General features: G+C 46.0%; 3 protein-coding genes across 10 annotated transcripts in view; 1 reads left to right on the forward strand and 2 right to left on the reverse strand.

Annotated features, from left to right (window-relative positions):
• DNAH12 (dynein axonemal heavy chain 12) overlaps window positions 1-1,554 on the reverse strand; it is a 63,234-nt gene extending 61,680 nt beyond the window's left edge. For 7 of the 8 annotated variants that reach the window (XM_031608092.2, XM_090148175.1, XM_031608109.2 and 4 more), the window contains exons 1-2: window positions 1,280-1,554; window positions 385-641 (exon numbers count right to left, since the gene is read on the reverse strand). In XM_031608092.2, coding sequence (XP_031463952.2) covers window positions 385-641; window positions 1,280-1,312 — 290 coding nt within the window. In that variant the 5' untranslated portion in view covers window positions 1,313-1,554. Of the gene's footprint in view, window positions 1-384; window positions 642-792 lie in introns of all 8 variants that reach the window. The other variant, XM_031608100.2, reaches the window with a different exon arrangement.
• Window positions 1,555-1,564: 10 nt separating this feature from the next.
• Window positions 1,565-5,025, forward strand: PDE12 (phosphodiesterase 12). Its single transcript, XM_031608122.2, has 3 exons — window positions 1,565-2,830; window positions 3,813-3,891; window positions 4,565-5,025. The coding sequence occupies exons 1-3, from the start codon at window positions 1,598-1,600 to the stop codon at window positions 5,005-5,007; spliced, it is 1,755 nt and encodes a 584-aa protein (XP_031463982.1). The 5' UTR covers window positions 1,565-1,597; the 3' UTR covers window positions 5,008-5,025.
• Window positions 5,026-8,926: 3,901 nt separating this feature from the next.
• ARF4 (ARF GTPase 4) lies at window positions 8,927-18,707 on the reverse strand. Its single transcript, XM_031608169.2, has 6 exons — window positions 18,397-18,707; window positions 13,263-13,343; window positions 12,637-12,746; window positions 11,362-11,433; window positions 10,734-10,859; window positions 8,927-9,871 (listed from the first exon to the last, which is right to left on the reverse strand). Exons 1-6 carry the CDS (start codon window positions 18,461-18,463, stop codon window positions 9,785-9,787), a joined length of 543 nt encoding a protein of 180 aa, XP_031464029.1. The 5' UTR covers window positions 18,464-18,707; the 3' UTR covers window positions 8,927-9,784.
• Window positions 18,708-18,866: the final 159 nt, after the last annotated feature.

Raw genomic sequence — 18,866 nt, forward strand, 5'->3', positions numbered from 1 at the left:
GGAATAAATGGGAGGCATTACTTTTGGACCAACCTACATATTTATCCACCTGGCAGCTGTGTTCCTTAGGCAATAACACAGACCACCAAGTTCATGTGCAAATGTATTCAGATTAGTGACAAAGAAGCCTTTTAGAAGTAGACCCATGTTTGGATTATTCATACGAAAGAAAGTGATCCAGACATCGGTGCTCACTGAATATTTCAACAAATACTCTTCTACTATTAACGGTTTTGGATGGAAAAAATTCAGCATTGCAATAGTGACAAAAATACCTCTGAAATGAACAGACACCAGTGTTATTTCTCAGTTGTCAAAAGTGCAACGTTTCTTTCATTTGAACTTCAACATTTCTTGAACTTCACCACTCAACATTTTACTCACAGTAACTGATTAAGCATTCTTTGCTGTTCTTTGCATCTTCGGTACGTCAGCAGTTTATTCTGTAATGGTGACATATCTGATACAACCGCAGAAGGCAAAACAACGGGAAGAAACCAACTTCTCAAAGTGTTTTGATTAGAAGGTGCTCCATCTGAGTGGGGCATCTGGCTGCTCCGTAACTCGGATCTCAGTTCCTGCTCTGATAGAGCCTGAGACAGCATTGCTGTTCCCGCGGCTTCACTGCAGGATGCAGAGTCCTGATGGGAAAGAAGCAAATGGAAGCACGAAGCTAACCCAGAGGCATACAACGGGAGGTCTGAAACTGCTGAAAGACAGGCAGAGTGTATTTTTCCCTTCGTATTTCCCAGGGAAGAAAAGGATTAAAGCTATCGTCTATCCGCAGAGTACCTCAGAAGTTACGCAGCACACATGGAAGGCTAAGGAACAGTGTAAAAAGCAGCACAACGCCGCGGGCTCTGCAGACGTAACCGCGCGGTGCTGGGGAGCGCAGCAGGGCTCAGCTGGGCCGTTCCCTCGGAAACGCCACGCACAAACTCGAACTGCATTTCAGCACTTCTAGAAGGGGGAATGCGGAGCGACGTCCCGCCTCGGTGCTGAGCGACACGGCGGCAGGGAGCGAGCTGAGCCCGGCAGCAATTCCCGCCAGGCTCCCCGCCTGCCTGCCGCGCTCAGCGAGACTCCGCGTCCTGCCTACGGACCTGAGGGGCTGAGGCATAAGGACAGCGGCAGAGCTTCGGGGCCGCTTTAGAAACACCGGAACGGTTTTGTGCTGCGATTCAGTAGCCCGGCACGGTTTTGAACGAGCGGAAAACGAGCACGAAGCCCAGGTACCCGGGGCAGAAGGCGCGCACAGGCAGCTCGCCCCTTTCTGTACCTGACGTGCAGAACCGACACCCTTTCCAGACATTACGGGGACGCGAAGAGCTCTCCCGAGGGTTTCAGTCCTGAAAAGAAGGCAGCTCCGTGCTAAAGGCACGGAACGCAGCGTGAGACGGGCGGCGGCCACCACAAAGACAACGGCTACCAGAGCGGCGGCGCCGCCCACGCGCGCAACGCCGCACCTGAGAGGCGGCGCGTTCCCGCCCCGGGGCGGGCACGAGCTGCGGCCGTTGGCAGCACCGCCCTCCGGCGCGAGGCCGTGCCGGCCGCTCACTTCCGGCCGCTCCTGCCGGAAGCGCCGCGCGCCGGCTCCATGTGGCGCGGGCTGCGCGCCGCCCTCGGCTGGCTGAGCCGCCTGGGCGGCGGCGGGGCTCCTCCCGCCGTTATGGAGCCCGCAGAGCGCGCCGTGGTGCGCTGCGTGCCGTCCGAGCCCAAGCTGAGCCTGCAGCTCGTGCTCCCCGACGGCAGCGCGCGCCACATGCAGCGGGACCAGGCGGAGCCGCTGGGCCGGGCGCTGGCCCGCATCGCCACCAACGCCGCGAAGGGCCGCGCCAAGGCGGGCAAGAAGAGCAAGAAGCCGCGGGCGGAGGACGGCGAGGCGGGCGAGGCCGAGCTGCCGGAGGTGCGGCTCTTCTCCCGAGACGGGCGGGCGGTGTCCGAGGAGGTGCCGAACGCGGCGGCCTGGCAGGACGGCGCCGTGCTGCAGGTCGGGGCCGCGCGGTACCGCGTGGAGCGCAACCCGCCCGCGCTCACCGAGCTGCGGCTGCCGCGCTCGCTGCTGGCCGGCTTCCCCGTGTGCCCCAAGGTGAGCGCCGAGTTCGCCGCCCCGCAGCACTGCCTGTTCCGCTGGTACCGCGAGCGGCGGGCGGAGGGCGGCGGGGAGGGCCCGGCCTGGGAAGAGGAGCGGGAGCCGGAGGGCGGCGAGCGCGTCTTCACGCCGTCCAACGCGCTGGTGGGGCTGCGGCTGAAGCTGCGCTGCACGCCCGGGGACGGCGCGAGGCGCTTCGGGCCGCCCCGCGAGGTGGAGAGCAGCGGCCCCGTGGAGGCCGGGCCGGGCGCGTGCACGTTCGACGCGCGGCACCTCTACACGCGGAAGGTGTGCGGCCGCGGCTCCGTGCGCGCCGTCTCCTACAACATCCTGGCCGACGCCTACGCCCAGACCGAGTTCTCCCGCACCGTGCTGTACCCGTACTGCGCCCCGTACGCGCTGGAGGTCGACTACCGGCAGAACCTGCTGAAGAAGGAGCTGGCCGGATACAACGCCGACCTCGTCTGCCTGCAGGAGGTGGACAAATCCGTCTTCGCCGACAGCCTGGCCCCGGCTCTGGACGCGTTCGGGCTCGAGGGGCTCTTCAAGATCAAGGAGAAGCAGCACGAGGGCCTGGCCACCTTCTACCGCAGGGACAAGTTCAGCCTCCTGAGCCAGCACGACATCGTGTTCAGCGAGGCGCTGCTGTCGGAGCCGCTGCATGCGGAGCTGCGCGACAAGCTGGGCCGGTACCCCGTGGTGCGGGACAAGGTGCTGCAGAGATCCTCCGTGCTGCAGGTATCTGCGGCCGCCCCGTCCAGCAGCCGCAGCCCGGCAGCTGTGGGGCACCGTGTTGGCGGTCGGGACGTGCCCCTGTTAGCTGGGGTGCTGCTCTGCACGGCGTGAGGCAGCGCAAACACAGTGCTGACAGGCAGGCTTTAAGTAACCTTATGTAGGCAATCATGTGAAACTTTAAAAAAAGGCCAGCTTACTTTCTTTGCAGTAAGGTGGAGTCAGCTGTCAGAAGTGCTGGGCCAGGTGTCCATTGCTGCTTTGGGGCATTAGCTGCCCGTTGTTTCACTACTCAGTCCTGTATCGTGATAAGTATATCACTAAACTTAATCTTGCCAGTTGTGAGATTAACCTAAGTTAGCCTGCTTTAATAATGCCACCGAACACAGAGGTGGAGAAATAAGAATGGACAGATCTGTGAGCTTGTTGATGCTGGTGGGGCAGCCTGCAGAGCTAATAGAAGTCTGTCAGGAATTTCAGAAATGCTCCTACAGGTTTCTAATGGCATGAATAGGAGTAACAAACTTTCCTTGATAACTGAAGTCACCTCCAAATGTAATTTCACAAGAATACAGCATTACAGTTTGCTTGCTGAAGCCAGAGACTCTTCTGTCTCTGTTTCTGACCCCAAAGTGATGAAAGAGCTGGAGGGGGAGGGAGGAAACGACTGCATTTTCAACATACTATGAAAAACTACTGAATGGACTGAAGGAAAATGTGGTCAAACCAGAAGGCTACAGACAGAGCACTTATCAAGTATCCAGATGTTGGTAGAATTCTGTAGTTGTAACACTAGCAATGTAAGTGGCTGAAATTCATACCTTACATAGAGGACAAATAGACTCAATTTAGGAGCTGTGCCTTTGATTAGTTGTAAGCATCAGATTCTTCGGACTGGATTGCTGTGAAAGCATAAGCTAACTAATGCATTTGTTTTAAATATATAAATCTTTATTTAAAATTGATTAAAGGCTTCTTTTTCTTAAAGGTTTCAGTTCTTCAGTCTGAAACTGATCCTTCTAGGAAGCTTTGTGTAGCTAACACCCATCTCTACTGGCATCCAAAAGGTAATTTTCCTACATTCTTCCTTATTCTTTTGCAGGTTTTGCCTTTTCTTGTGGAACTGAGGTTTTTTTTGCCCCATTCCATACCTTAGTGATCCAAGCCTGGCTACTAGATTTATTTATCTTCCTTACAGTAAGATTGCTGTGGTCTGCCAGGCCAGCAGTAGAATCCAAACAAATGCAAGACAGTCACATTAAAACACAATTTGCCTGAAAAGTGGACCATAAAGTCTGTGTGTGCTCGTGGTTCCCCCATCCTGTTGTACCCAAAGAAGCTATGTTGTGGTGCTTTTATCACAGGAAACAAGTTGGGCTACTGAAGTTTTCAAGAGACTCTCTTCCATTAAATTAGTTCTGTTTTAGTTCTGTGCCATTCAAAAACACTGTAGGGATAGTTTCCAAGAACTAGAAGGCTGCTGCAATATGGGTGTTGAAGGTATATAATTTTTAAAATTCATGGGAAGAAAAATTAAATGTCCTCTGCTGTACAGTTTTGATGGTCACATATCAAAGACATCGTTATTTATGAAAACTATTCTGAAATACAGCACATGGGGAATTTAAAGCAAGAGTGCTGTTTCAAAGCTTTATGTGACATGTGTCTAAATGAACAACTTGAAAAACTCTTCCAGTGCCTTTACAAAGTATTTTAAGTAACATATTTTTACATCTTTAGGTGGGAACATTCGTCTCATCCAAATCGCTGTAGCTTTGTCTCACATCAAGCATGTAGCATGTGACTTGTACCCTAACATACCAGTCATATTCTGTGGAGACTTTAATAGTACACCATCATCTGGAACTTATGGTTTTATTAACACTGGTGGCATTGCTGAAGATCACGAAGATTGGGCCTCTAACGGAGAAGAGGAAAGGTGCAATATGCCTCTAAGCCATCCCTTCCAACTACAGAGTGCTTGTGGAGAACCTGCATATACAAACTACGTTGGTGGGTTTTATGGATGTCTGGACTACATTTTCATTGACAAAAATGCTCTGGAAGTTGAACAGGTCATTCCATTGCCAAGTCATGAAGAAGTAACAACCCATCAGGCTTTGCCAAGTGTTTCACATCCTTCAGACCACATAGCACTCATATGTGACTTAAAGTGGAAATAGATTGGCTTTTGCATAGTGCTTTTTGGAGTTTTTGTACAAACTGATGTACCGTTGAGGAACTCAGGTTCAACCCTGGCTTGTATGCTACTAAAATGAGAGCAATTTAAGAAAAGTTAATGTGTTTAATGGTGCTACTGAGGGTTATCTCACCGTTGACATGAGCTTACACAACAATTTCTCCTTTCCCTTTTTATATGCCAATAGTAAAAAAATATTTCAGCTGTAGAATTTTGAAAGTTGGTTTACATACCCTTTTACAGGTTTTTAAAGGACTAAAATTGTTGAAGATATAAATTCAGTCTTATAAATGTACAAACTGAACCCTGATCAGAACCAGATGCAGAATCTGAAAAGAAATGACCATGGTTTGGATTCATTCAGCTTGTTGTGATTACTGTCATGAGACAGCTTTTAAACTGAACTCAGAAGCTGAGTTTATCAGCCAGTTTTTTAGCAAGTGGCATGATTACTGTATCTGTTGCCTTCTGAAAAACCATTCTTTAATTATCAGTGAATGGTCTTGTTCAGTCAATAGCCATGTTAAATTTAAGATGATAATCAACCTGGAAGCACTTTGCTTGCCCACTTAGCACGGGTAGTGAGAGTCACTTATACACTTACTTAAACTGGATTCTATATATAGGTTGCATCAACTGTTCCATCTGTTGTCTATGGTCAGTAGTAGTATTTGAGGTTAGGACAGCCAGCTGGGGATGGGAGGGAACTAACAACATAATTTAATAATCTCTTTTCAGGTGTGAGGAGGTACAGAACAAATGATGTGGTGTATCCATCTCTGCCTGCATTTTTAAAGAAAGAAACAAGTTACTTAAAACTTTATAAAAAGCACTTATACTAAAAAATACAAATACTGTTTTTGTTTCTTGTACATTGTTCCATGCCGAACTAGTCTAGGCTAGGTAATTTGGATGTTGGGAAACTTGCTTTACTGTTATCTTCATTGAATTTGTTGGAAAGGGTATGAATCGTTAACTAACTTTTTCTGCAGAATTAGTCCATATGAAACAATCAGCACTTAAACTATGTCACTACATCATCTTTCACCTAATAAGCTACCTTTTCTGATTGTGCCAGTTCTCACTTGATTTCTTTCCAGTCACAGTTGCCTAGCATGGCAAAACAAGTCCTAATGTGATGAAAAACAAAAACAAACAACAGCTTAATCTCAATACAAGCAAAAGAAACACTGTTGTAATGTAGACAGAAGGGTCTACATTACAACAGTCTACCATAAATATGGTAGGAGAAGACTTAAAAGACTGTTTAAACAAAAGAAAAATAGAATAAAAATGTAATTCAGAATTTCTTCCAGTTGGTAACTCTCCAGAAGATTAAGTTAAAATCCAATGCTGTGTTTATTTCAGTTACTTGTAAAACAACACTTGGAACTCTGCCATCTATACTAATATTGAGATGGCCATGCAGTTCTTAACTAACTTGTCATGCTCAGATCATAATGTTGAGAAGCAATATCACCTGATATGGGTTTGTGGTAGAATGCCCTACTGTAAGGGAGGCTAGAAAAGTACTTAAAGGAAGATGTTAAAGAACCACAAGCAAAGAGGATGGCGGAGCCACTTGTTAGTTCACAGATGAATTAAAAGCAAGGATGACTTTAGATTAAACAGGTGCCACAACTCACGCCCCTGTCGTTGTAAAGGAAGCTGGTAGCTGGCTCCAATTGCTGAGAGAGGTAAGTTTTTCTTCTAACTTTTTCCTACTTTTATATATGTTGACAGTTCCTACTGTGGTGAAACTGCCTCTGAAGAGGCAGCCCCTCTTAATCCCTGTAGTGGTGTTTGGGCTGCTGCTTTTTTCTCCTTGTAGACAAAGGAGAGAGCATGGGACAGCTTGGCTGGTGCAGGAACCAAGCGATAAGGCAAAAACAGGGTACTGTTATAGGCCCAATTAGATGGCCCCTGCACATGGCAGATAATCCTTTAACATTTTTGGAAGGAATTTCAGCTGCACAAGTTAATGCTGAAGAATCTCCAGGCCAAGCATCTCCAGTTTAATTAGTAAAATGCAACAGCACAGGCTGACTGCCAACAGCAGCACTGTGTCAGGAGTTAGGCAGGCATGCCTGGAAGAATGCAGCACTGGGGTCTAGGTTAGGAAAAAGACAATTCAAAAGAACTTGTGATTTTTGGGGGAGTGTAAAAAACAATCCATTGATATTCCATATGCTCCCAAGATGTATTTACATCTGTGAGGTTATACATAATACTTCCTACTTGACACAAGGTGATTTTAGCTTCTTGTTCCCCCTACATATTTACCTATATCTTGCCCAATTAATTCTTCCCTAAACCACTTCTAGATCCCATATTCATAGGACCCTATCAAACTTGTCTCCATTTTATTTCACAATTCTAAACTTGCAAGTGATCCAGCAGCTGGAATTCTCCATATCCTCCACGTAAGAAAAGAACCTCCCAGTCACCTCCCAAAAAACAAGGAATATTCTCTGCATTTTTGAAGTACGTTCATTTGTTATGCTACCTTCTCAGCCTGGCATTAAGAGAGCAAGGAGCATCTCACTTTCCCTTCTCTGACCTATGGTCAGAAAAGGGAAGAGCACTGTTCCAGCATGTGCTCTGACTAGCTTTTTAGGAAGGAAATTTTTTCTTTAACACTGACTTCCACCTTACTGTATAAGCTGTAGCCTTCACTCCCACCCCTCATTTTAAAATGAGGCTGAAGATCTTTACTACTTAGATGGTAACAGTCCTCTTTCATCCATACTTCTTGTATTTAAAGTCTACCTCTAACCTCTGCTTTGGAAGATGCATTTAAGGTGGAATTGAATGTGTCACAATTGTTTCACTTTAACTCGCTGTACCACTACAGCCCACCCAACAGACCAGCCAGCTCTTCTGAGCAAGGCATTCCTTCAAAGGAATATTTCAAGAAGCTGCTTTACCAGAAACACACACATTAACAACTACTGATCAAATGCACAGATATATCGACTTCTGTTAGTGTGTACTCAGCAACTCATTAAAGCTACAAGCAGAACATTAATTCTATCTCTTGGGTTTCTGTTATGCACCAAGTAGAGTCACTGACTCATTTTGAGAGCTCCGGAATTTCCTCCAGTTATTGGTGCTCACAGTAACTGTTTCCTAGAAACTGCAGTCTCATGGGTACAGCACAACCTGCTTGGAAGTTGCTCTTAATCTAAACCTGCTTGAGCTTAGCAGACTCTGGCACTGGGATTTCTTGGAGGAAGGACAGCAAGATCTGAGCTTGTAGGACATGAGCTATGAAGATATGAGGTCAAATCTGCCATGAAATCATACTTCAGATACCTGAAGACAATTAAGACACAAGATTGAGCCGTTTGCATCTGTTCAGCAGACAGAAAAATAGAAAAGAGTTAATTTAAGCATTTTGAAACCATGTCAGGGAGGGAAGGGACACAGCAGCAGCTATATAGACCTTATTTCTGGGGGGGAGCCCATCACCATTAGCACAATGGTGATTAAAGCCTGTTCAAGCGTTTCACTTTTCAGCTAACCAACCACCACCTCCTGCTAGAAACCATGTTGTTTTTAAGTGCAGAAACAACTACAAGACAGACATGCATGCTTCTCAGGCAGTTTGTACTTGTTTTATTACTGTTTTTGTAACTGTTAGTATTTTCATATCTGGACAACTTAAAAGGAATTTTAGATTTACAACTTCAAATGACACAGAATTATAGGTCTTGATGACAACTACTCTGCTGCACTGTATACAACTCTGCCCACCTTGTGCCCCACTCTGTACAGCCCCAAACAAGTTAAAATGAGATTTACGTTCACATTCAAGCTGCAATGAAGCTCAGTTTATGGAAACTGAGTATGTGATAAGTCATAGTTCAACTACTTAAGAATCAAGAGCATACGCAGAACAATACATTTTATCATTTTATTAGGAATAATTCCAAGTGGGTTATGAAGAAACTAATCCATTGAGTTTGATGAATTTTCCAAAATCTCATTATGAAGATATGTCCACCAACAAACAGTAAAACTTCAGCAGAACTATTATACACTGGGCAAAAATAGTCAGGCTGATACCAAAAAGCAACATGCAACATAAAAAAAAGATACAATATAAAGGAAGACAATCTGCTGAATATTAAAAACAACCTCAACATGAGCTCTTCGCAGCCAGCACAGAACTATTCTACCCATCGAATCCAATTCTCACAAAGGCAAGTTGGGCTGATAGAACCCAAGGATTAATAAAATGTTCCTCAGTGCAGTAGATTTGAATAGTGTTTTAGAGCATTTTCTCGGCAGGAACAAGCAGTATTAGGAATTCTTTTTGGCAAGGGAGAGAAATAAATATACGGAATGCTACATTTTTAAATCAGCAGACTGTCTGAGGAATGAAACGGCATCAGTAAACTAAAAGTAGCGGGGAGAAAAATTAAAACATTAATTTATTGGGGCTCAAAAAAAAGTATTCAAAACAGATCTTGAAGATGACACGATAACTATACTCAGGCATTTAGGCTAACAAGGGGAGTAGAATCAGAAGATACACTTTTTCCAAGTTAAGGAGATTTTTACCCAAGCATATTGCTACCTTTGCAACATGTAGCTCGGTAAACAATAATTGGCAACAAAAGTTGAAATGCTGTAATATCCTGCCCAAAGATCAGTTCCAGATATTGTAATAACCAAGATGCAAACTAATTTTGTTGTAACAAGCCTAGACCACTTATATCAAACATGTCCCTGGTGAAAGAGTCATCCAGTTTGAGTTAGCGTTTTGAGAGTTCGTTTGAGAGCCAGTCAAGTCCCTCATACAGACCAGTTCCTTGCGTAGCACAGGTAGCTTGGACATACCACTGTTAACACAGAACACAGACAGACAGAAGTTTACATACTGACAAAATGCAAACCAAGTTATCACAGTATGTGACACTCAGATACAAACTCAAATAGTGCTCTTTAAACATTGTTTTGCACCCCAGAGTCGATACTGAACAGAGTATTTTCTAAATTTTGAGAAGTATAGACAAAGTAGGTGGGGTTTACACATCATCCAGAAGCTCCATGTGCCAAAATACATTTTAGTGCATCAAGAAGAAAAAACCCAAACTTTCACTTGTTTTATATGTAGAAAACTAGCTTCTCTGTTTTGCAAGACTGCTCTCCTGGACACAGGCATGCAATTATCAGATTTAAGGGACCTCTGGGGCATCTGACTACATATAAACTTGGTGTGTCAAACAAAATGAGCATTACACAATAATAGATAGTTTATGTGAAGCAACCTTTTATCTCAAAGGGCTGTACAGATGAGATGTAATTAGTCAAGAAGTATTTCATTTCCTTGCATCTTTGCTGGGATGAGAATACACAAAGCACTTTGTCCCTGAGGAGAAGTGAGCACTTAGACATGAGGCAAGCCTACCACGCTCCTCAAACACTCATGGTTACATTTCAGTGACAGGCTGGAACATTTCTATTTTTCCAGAAAAAGGTGAGGGAAAACACCTGCAACGTGCTGCTGTACACACTGAATTACACTTCTAGATCACCTGTTTTAAAGGAGGACCTTCAACTTCCTCCTACAGAGTTTAATAGCAGGTACATGCATCCCTCTACAGAAAAAGGTAAACGCTTCCCTTGCTTTGAATGGAGATTAATCTTATGGTATCTAATAAAGCAAGCCAGAGTTAGCAACCAGACAAGTTTAGCACTTACAGTTCTGTTACGCAGGGACTGCAGGCCTAGTTTATCCGTCATCTCGCTGATTGCCATGGCGTTCGGCAGATCCTGCTTGTTTGCAAACAGCAGCAGCACTGCATCTCGCAGCTCATCCTCCTGAAGCTGAGAGAAAAAAAACAAACAGCCATGTTACTGCATTAGCTAAGTACTTCAGCAAGCACTACAGAAACCTAAGTACTGTTTAACCATAATCTGCTTTTTCATTATTGCTCAAGTCACTGGAAGTACATAGTAAAATTCATCTAGCACCCAGCAGATGTTCTAGAAGAAATATTCTTTCATTAAGCAGTTTAAGTTCATCAGGACCTTACTGATGAAACACTGAAGTATTTATTAAAACTCTTCCCTCACCTCCTGCATTTTTCTTAACACTTTATGAAAGATTCTCACATGAGTAGTTCTTGAGGGAAAGCTCTCTACAGAGTTGCAGCTACTATACAATGCACTAAAGCTAGAACTCCCTGGTGCATACAACATGCATTGCAAAAACTTCCTAAACACCCTCAGGAATCTGATTCATCCTAACAAAGAAAAAAAAAAAACAACAAAAAACACCCAAAACCTCAAAAAAAGCTATTTTCTTTCAGAAAGTATCAACACTTACCATTTTCTGCAGCTCATCTGCTGCTTCCTCGATTCTCTCTCTGTCATTGCTATCCACCACAAAGATGAGGCCCTGCAAGAAATTAGTCTGGTTTGAGGAAAGCAAATTTCTTAGAAAGTTCTGTTTATCTTGCTCAGGCAACACAAGATGTCTGTCTGAACACCTACACAGTGAGTATCAGCAGCAAAATTAAGCTAGAACTTTTAATTTAAAAAAACAACCACAACATTAATTGGAAATGTCAGTTAATATATTGGTGTAGGAATCATTAATTTAAAAAAAAAAAAACAAACACGCACAGCAAACCCAACAAGGTTTTCTAAACTAACACTTTTCTTTCCCTGCACTTCCCTTTTCTCTCAGCATTAGATTAAATGCAGCACAGGAACTGTAAGAAGTGCTTCAGCAAATGTTATTTCTACCAGCATCTGTGTTACCCAAGTGCACTCCTCACATAAGCACTGCTTTCTCTGACCATTTTTATTATTCTCTTGAAGACAGCATAAGCAACTTTTAAAAATATTTTCAGTCCAGTCCTATTATAAATAATTATTACTGAAATAACAATAGTGTTAGCTGCTTGTCTGCCTAGAGCTCAGAGTTTTCTGCACCCAACTATCACACTTATGCTGCACAGACATGTCTTGGAAACAATTCTAGATCCAACAGAACAAAACCCCAAACCTCATCACTGAAGTTCTTCAGTATTAGTAAGTGATTTATCTCACTGCCTGTGAGACAAAGGAAAGAATTACATTTACATCACCAAGAACATCAGTAATCATGTCAGCATGAAACTGTCACTTTCTAAGCAATGAGTAGTAAGATATTAAAGACACTTTTAGATACTCTGATATGTAAAAAAAAAAAAAAAAAACTTTTGATGCTCAGTGCAGGACTTTAGACAATAACACTTTTTGTATAAATCCATACCAGTTCAGATAGATCAGCAAAGCCCAGCTAAATTGTTCCTTACAAACTAACAGCTGCTCTGGCTTATTACAGAATGCTAACAGATTCTTAGGACTTTGCCCTCATTAAGCTATGCTAAACACTAAGCACTGAAACCTTCAGGGTAAAAAAAAAACAATTTTTTTTAATGGCTTTAACAAGAATTAGGCCTGGGTATCCCACAGAACTTGAGAAAGATAGCAAGGAACCCTTCTGAAAGGAAGAGACAGGACTTTCAATAGAGACAACTTTCAATAGACACTACAGCACATAATGAGCCTTTACAAAATAGGTTACTAACCACTGCTATTTTAAAATTCTTACCTGTGTATTTTGGAAATAATGCCTCCAAAGAGGTCTGATTTTATCTTGACCACCAACATCCCAAACTGTGAAGCAAATGTTTTTGTATTCTACTGTTTCCACATTAAAACCTAAAATAAAAGAGTCCGTTAGAAATTGTTAATGGTAACATTACAACATAATTCCAATCCTGTTGAAGATAACTTCTCAAGTTTTACTTCTGACAAGTGAATTCTGGCAAGACCTTTTCTTTTTGATCTCCCAAAATATAAAAGTCAGTTAAACCCAAAACACACCACCTTTGGTTGAAAGAGCCTCTCAACCACAAATTGGTGAAGACTCCTGGTGTTAGGACAGAGCACTGGTACCTAAACAGCTCCTGTACTCCTGAGCATCAGCTGCCAGCTGCTGTCAGACAGGACTCCTGTTTGGGTGTATCTTCTGGGTGACACAGAATGAGTGTTACTGCCATGGCAGTACCAGATTATGTAAGCTACCCTGAAGCTGCTCTGTTTGTCTCCATCCCTATGCTAACAGCAAGGACAGCAAATTCCTACACTCCTCAGAAGCCCATCCCTACAACACAAATTTTGAGCAACAGGAACAAAGATAAGAATTGGTTATGAAGACATTGGAATTTATCTTACCAATAGTGGGAATTGTGGTGACAATTTCTCCTAGTTTCAGCTTATAAAGGATAGTCGTCTTACCAGCAGCATCCAAACCAACTAGGAAAAAACAGAAAATTTTATTTAGTTCACAATATGGACTCAACCTCATCATTTCAAAGAGATGCCATTTTAAATGTAGAGTATTTGCTTTGGTTTTCTTTTTTCCCCCGAGAGAAAACAACTTATTGTGTTCTCTTCAGTCGTTATTGATATACTACCACATATTTTGCGTTATGTCCTCTGCTCAGCTCTGAGAGAGAACTCAGGCAATAAACAAGCTCAATAGCACATCTTCACCCACAACCTACAGATTCAGAACCTTCTAGTCATCTTCCTTCAGATTTGTGTTACATTCTCTTCTAAAGTTTTTTTTCTTTCCAGATAGTCAGGATGGTTTCAATGCCTCACAATCATCTACCAATAGAACATCACTTCTAACCAATCACACAGCTGCTGTTTAGCACTCAAGCAGGGAACATCTCACTTGATGTCCAGCTAAGGTCAGTTCCATGCACACCTGAAGCAGCGTGAACAGCACTAGAACACACTTCTGTCTCCCTCATTCCACTCCCTTTGATTTATCAAAAGAACAAGCTATGTGAGGCAACTCTTATCCTTCCCCTCCATATATTCTATATATTCCAAGAGTTGTGAGCTCTCGCCACAATATCACTTCTACTCACTTCTACACACTGAGACCCACCAGGATGCTCTCCTTAGCCAGGTCTGGCCATCCTTACTGAAAGCCTGCTGCACTGCCATTTGCTCTTCACTGCTACAGCCAAAGTTCAGTCAGCTGTTTTTAAAGGCAAGCTGTAGGGTAGATCTGCATTCCTTACCAAAACTGGAGGCCTAGAGGCATTTTTTGAGATGCATCACTAACACTGAGGCACACACTGTAGTTTCATGAAGTTTTCTTGCAAATACCTATTGACACTTCAGAACACACAAGAGCAACTTCAAATACTGTTCTTTATGGTATTGCCCTATGTTGAGTGCAAGCACCTAAAGAAACAGCAGGTACTAAGCACTTTCCACAGCAACAGCTTCAATAATATGCCTGTTTGTGGCAGTAAAAGTTCTGCCCAAGGGGAAGAAAAAAAAAAACCAAAAAAAAACCTTCACTGAAGAATTAACTAACACTCATACAAGAAGCCAAATGGTATCCTTGCTTGGTAACATGGTTAGGTGTCCCACAGTAGTTTCCCACTCAGTGAGCCCATACATAAGTTCTGAGTGGCTGCTGAGTTGGCTACAAGCGCTCCCTTAGCTCCGCAGTAACATGAAAGCAAAAGTCAGCTCCTTACTCAAAATGAAACCAAACTCAGAAGACACTGCCTCCTTCTCAGGGCACTGACTGCTGTTACAGGAAACAACTACAGAACCTTGGTGCTCTGTAGCTCAGTGCTGTGAACACAGTTTGACATGCAACTGCAGTTTTTTTTTGTATTACTTTTTATTCACGATGATAAAAATTAGATGTTGTTCTCTAATTACCAACATCACAGAGCAAGAGGAAAAAACAACCACCAAAAAACAAAGCTCCCTGGGGAGGAATGGACTCCCCAGATGCTCAAACTAAATTAAGATTTTTAAGCTCCCTGCTGTCTAAGTGTGGGTCTCTGCTGGAGCCAAACGTGCTTAACAAAAGCTGAGAACCTGAGCACGGCTTCAGAGGAACTTGTGGATCTGGAAACCTCCAAGCATTAGCATTTTCCCTGCAACAATCAAGTGCAAAGCTCTTTAAGGAAACCCTGAAGCCCTCAGGTACTCTATCTAAGCTGAAAAATTATGTTTTAAATAGCACAACACTTGAAACCCAGCTTTCTTCTTACACAGCAGATCAGCCTCAAGCGAATGTCTCTAGGATGCCTAGATATTCACAAGAAAGCAAGTCATGGATGTGCATCATGTGTGGCAGTTCTCCAGTATATGGATATGAAATAAATAACCAAATTACAGCTAAACATACTCTCAATTCTTCCTTCCCCTCACCCCCAGCCCCAAAACCACAACAGTTATCAGCTGAACAACACCAGACCCAAGAAAACTGCCAACAAGAGAAAAATGCCATTATCTACAGAATTACTTCAGTGTATTTGATGTGTTAGAGCAGAAATGCAGATAAATCTGTAGAGATGCAGATAAACCCGCCCTGCTCCTGCTGCCCCAGCAGTGTTGCAGAAGATACATGAGCTACACGAGCACAATGCCCAGAGATGCTGCTGAGACCCAGGCTCATCCACAACTGCAGTGAAGCTGTTGGACTTTGCACTGAGGCAGGCTGACTTATGGATGGGTGTTTTCTTGCAGCTCCACCACTGAGACAGCAGCCTTTGGCAGAAGAAAGTAACATCTGCATGATGCAAGTCATCAGGAACTGCCACTTTTAGTCAAGTAAAAACTCTTAACTTTAAATAATCAATAGCTATCAACAGCAGAGCATGTGTTCACACTTATTTCAGTTTATTGATACTTTTTATAAGACAACAGGTCACAACACCAAATTTACATTTTGAGCCCCTAGGAAACATTCCTTTTGTGGTCCAGCAGGTTACAATATTGCTGCCACAGTTGTTTTTGAGAATTAGTACATTTACATTTGTACTGGAACACATGATGTCAATCTAAGAGTTACATCACGTTAATTTCATGATACAGAAGTTACTATCAAGGTTAAAACCTGAAGTCTCAGATCTCCAAACAATGTGAACTTCAACCCTAGATCTTCCCTCCGGCCCACCATGTCAGCCTAACCACCTCCACGTGGGCATTACAGCAGTTGTACCACTGAGCACTACACAGCTCAAGCACAAACGGGAAGCACAGACTTGCACTTGTGACAATTTAAGTCAAACATCCTCTTCCTCTAGAAGGAGAATTTACATCTGCAGCACTTCCAGCTGCTGTGAAAACAAGTGCAGTTCTAAAGCCTTAGAATGCTTCATTTACAGCCCAACCACACTTCTAAGCATCAAACTTGTCATTCTCACTGTCCCTGGAAACACCACCCCTGTGATCACATCACTTCCTCAGATCCAGCTTTCTGCCCGGATCCTTGGTGACTGAGCACCAAGCTGCTGCAGGCACCCTAACACAAACATCCATACTCTAAATCTAAAAAAATAAAACTAAGAAGAATTGAGGACTGACTTTCTAAATGGAAACCCCATCAAGACCAATATGCTCTGGCAGTCACAGATTTCAGATAGTACAGAGCACAGCACGTTGCTGCTTCCAACATCAATGTTTCCCATGACCAGAGGAGGAAAGGGGGGGAGGGAAGCTCCAACCATCTTTAATTGATTCACAAAGCTCACATTACATCAAATACTGCTTAACAACAAACAAAGTTGATGAGTCCCAATTTGGTAGAGATGATTATTCCTTCACTTTTTCACTTTTCTTCTACCTTGACACTAGATCTCTCAAACCTTATCTTCATCCTTAAAGTACTACTATTCTTTTTTCAGGCTTGGCTTCAAGTGGGTAACTCTTTGGGGCCCACAAAGGGCTGATTCCCAACACAGTTTCAAGAAAACACACACAAAGAATACCAAAAGAATGCAAGTCTACCCATGTAGAAAAAGAACAGAAGATTGCTAAGTAGCTCTGAGCTGTACAAGAACACACTTTCCAAAGAATCTGGCCTTCCCTCACTACTCAGTATACAATAACTACCTCTGCATTTGAAGCTTCTGAGTAGCTATTATCTCAGTTCCCAGTCACACAACTACAGCAAAAGATAGCTGGCACAGTACTGCAGAGTGCACAGTACTGTCCCTTCTTTAGCACACGAAGCCAGGAGCGAAGACTTCTGCAGACATACGCATGTAAGAGTAGGACTGAGGAAAGGTTTAAGTCAGTTCCAGTGTTCGTTCAGGCATCTCCAAGCACTAATATGTGATGCAGAATGTTATCTTGAGGTTCTTTTCTATGTTACAGGTGAATTACACATTCTCTGCTTCCCAACAGCCAATTTAGGTCCTGCACTACAGCTCCCTCACAACGCAGCAGACGTGTTTCCTCTTACACTCACCAAAAGCCAGGAGCAGTCTCATCTCTGATCCAGCCTTGCATGTGAATACAGTAAAAGCCTTGAAATCAAAGATGGGGAAAAAACAACACCAACAAAGGTGCAGCTCAACCGGCCAGAAGAAACACTACTCAGTAGGTCACAGCTAAGCTACATCTGAACTAATTACGAACCAGTGAGGAAACCCAAGCCCCCGCAGGCTGTTTCGGTGTGCCTGGCATTGCGTGCCGCTTTCATTATTCCGCGGCACGCAGTTATCAGACCGCACCTCCCATCGCAGCCAGGCTCACCTGAAGGTCTCGCACCGTTCGGAGCCACAAGGAGAGCCGGACTGCCGGGCAGACCCAACACCGCAAGCCGGCAAGTCCGTTCAGCTCCCCGCTCGGGGCGCAGCGCCGGCCCACGGAGCGGCCGAGCAACGCCGGAGGCGCGGGGCCGCGCAGCCGCGGGCACACGCAGGCCGGCGGAGCGGAGAAGGAAAGGAGGAGCGGAGGAGGAAGTGCGGAACGCGGCGCTGCCGCCCGTGACCTTTTGAACCGCGACCTCCCGGTGGGAATCTTCGGCCGCCGCCGCTTCATCCGTCGGGCGGCGCCGGGCCGCCCCGCAGCGGGTCGCTCAGAGCCGAGCTCCGCGAGAAGCGCCGCGCGGCCCGGCCCGGCGCACGAGGCACGGCGGGGGCGGGCAGAACGCAGAACGCGCCCCGAGCTCCGCGCCGCACGGCCCGCGCTTCCCGAGCGCCGCCGCCGCCGCCCGGCCGCCGCAACCCAGCGCTCGGATCCGCCGCACGGTCGGCCCGGAGCGGGCACGGCGCGGCCCCCCCGCCTCCGCTCGGCCCTCCGCTCCGGGCCGCGGCGGCAGCGCGGTGCCGAGGAGCGGGCTTTCGCCTCCAGCCCCGTCCCCACCTTCCCCTCCTCCCGCGGCCCCTAAAGGAAGGGCAACGGCGCGGCACCGCGGCACCCCCCCACCCCGCTCCGCTCCCCGCCCCCCGTCGGGCCCGGCCGCAGCGCAGCGCAGTACGGCACGGCAGGCCGGCGCGGGGCCCGGCAGCGGCAGGCCCGGCCGCTCGGCCCTTACCCATGAGGATGCGCATCTGCTTCTTGCCGAAGAGGCGCGAGAAGAGCGAGGAGATGGTGAGGCCCATGGCGGCGGAGGAAGGGCGGCGCGGCGCCGGGTTCCACTGGCGGACGGCTGTGCGGAGCGGGCGGCGCGCTGACCTGGCGGGGCTCGGCGGCGCCCACTTATAAAGGCGCAGGCGGCGGCGGCGGCGGCTGTGCGACCGAGATCCGCGCTCGCTCGCTCGCTCTCTGCCACGTCACGCTCGCCACGGCCGCCCGGCTCCAACGCGGACAGAATCGCGTCACGCTCAGCCACATCCCCCCGCCGCGGCGCCGCCCTCCGCCGCGCGGCCCAAAGGCGGCGAGGACTGCGTTTCCCGGCGGGCCCCGCGCCGCCTCCCGCCTCGCTCTCCGCTCCGCGCCGCCGCGGTGCAGCGCGGGAGCCGTAGTGAAGCCGTAGTGAAGCCGTCCCTGCCATCGCGGCGCGGC

Source organism: Phasianus colchicus, chromosome 11 (genome assembly GCF_987193195.1).
Source record: "Phasianus colchicus chromosome 11, bPhaCol1.hap1.1, whole genome shotgun sequence".
Lineage (NCBI taxonomy): Eukaryota > Metazoa > Chordata > Aves > Galliformes > Phasianidae > Phasianus > Phasianus colchicus.

Bases quoted from the DNA above. Each gene is read 5' to 3' on its own strand.
- ARF4 (XM_031608169.2), bottom strand. From the start codon at position 18,463: ATGGGCCTCACCATCTCCTCGCTCTTCTCGCGCCTCTTCGGCAAGAAG. The intron at 11,434-12,636 runs GTAAGAATTTTA...AATTTCTTGCAG, and splicing joins ATTATTTCCAAAATACACAG to GGCCTCATCTTTGTGGTGGA. The intron at 9,872-10,733 runs GTAAGTGCTAAA...CTGTGTTAACAG, and splicing joins AGTCCCTGCGTAACAGAACT to TGGTATGTCCAAGCTACCTG.
- PDE12 (XM_031608122.2), top strand. From the start codon at position 1,598: ATGTGGCGCGGGCTGCGCGCCGCCCTCGGCTGGCTGAGCCGCCTGGGC. The intron at 2,831-3,812 runs GTATCTGCGGCC...TTTTTCTTAAAG, and splicing joins AGAGATCCTCCGTGCTGCAG to GTTTCAGTTCTTCAGTCTGA. The intron at 3,892-4,564 runs GTAATTTTCCTA...TTACATCTTTAG, and splicing joins TCTCTACTGGCATCCAAAAG to GTGGGAACATTCGTCTCATC.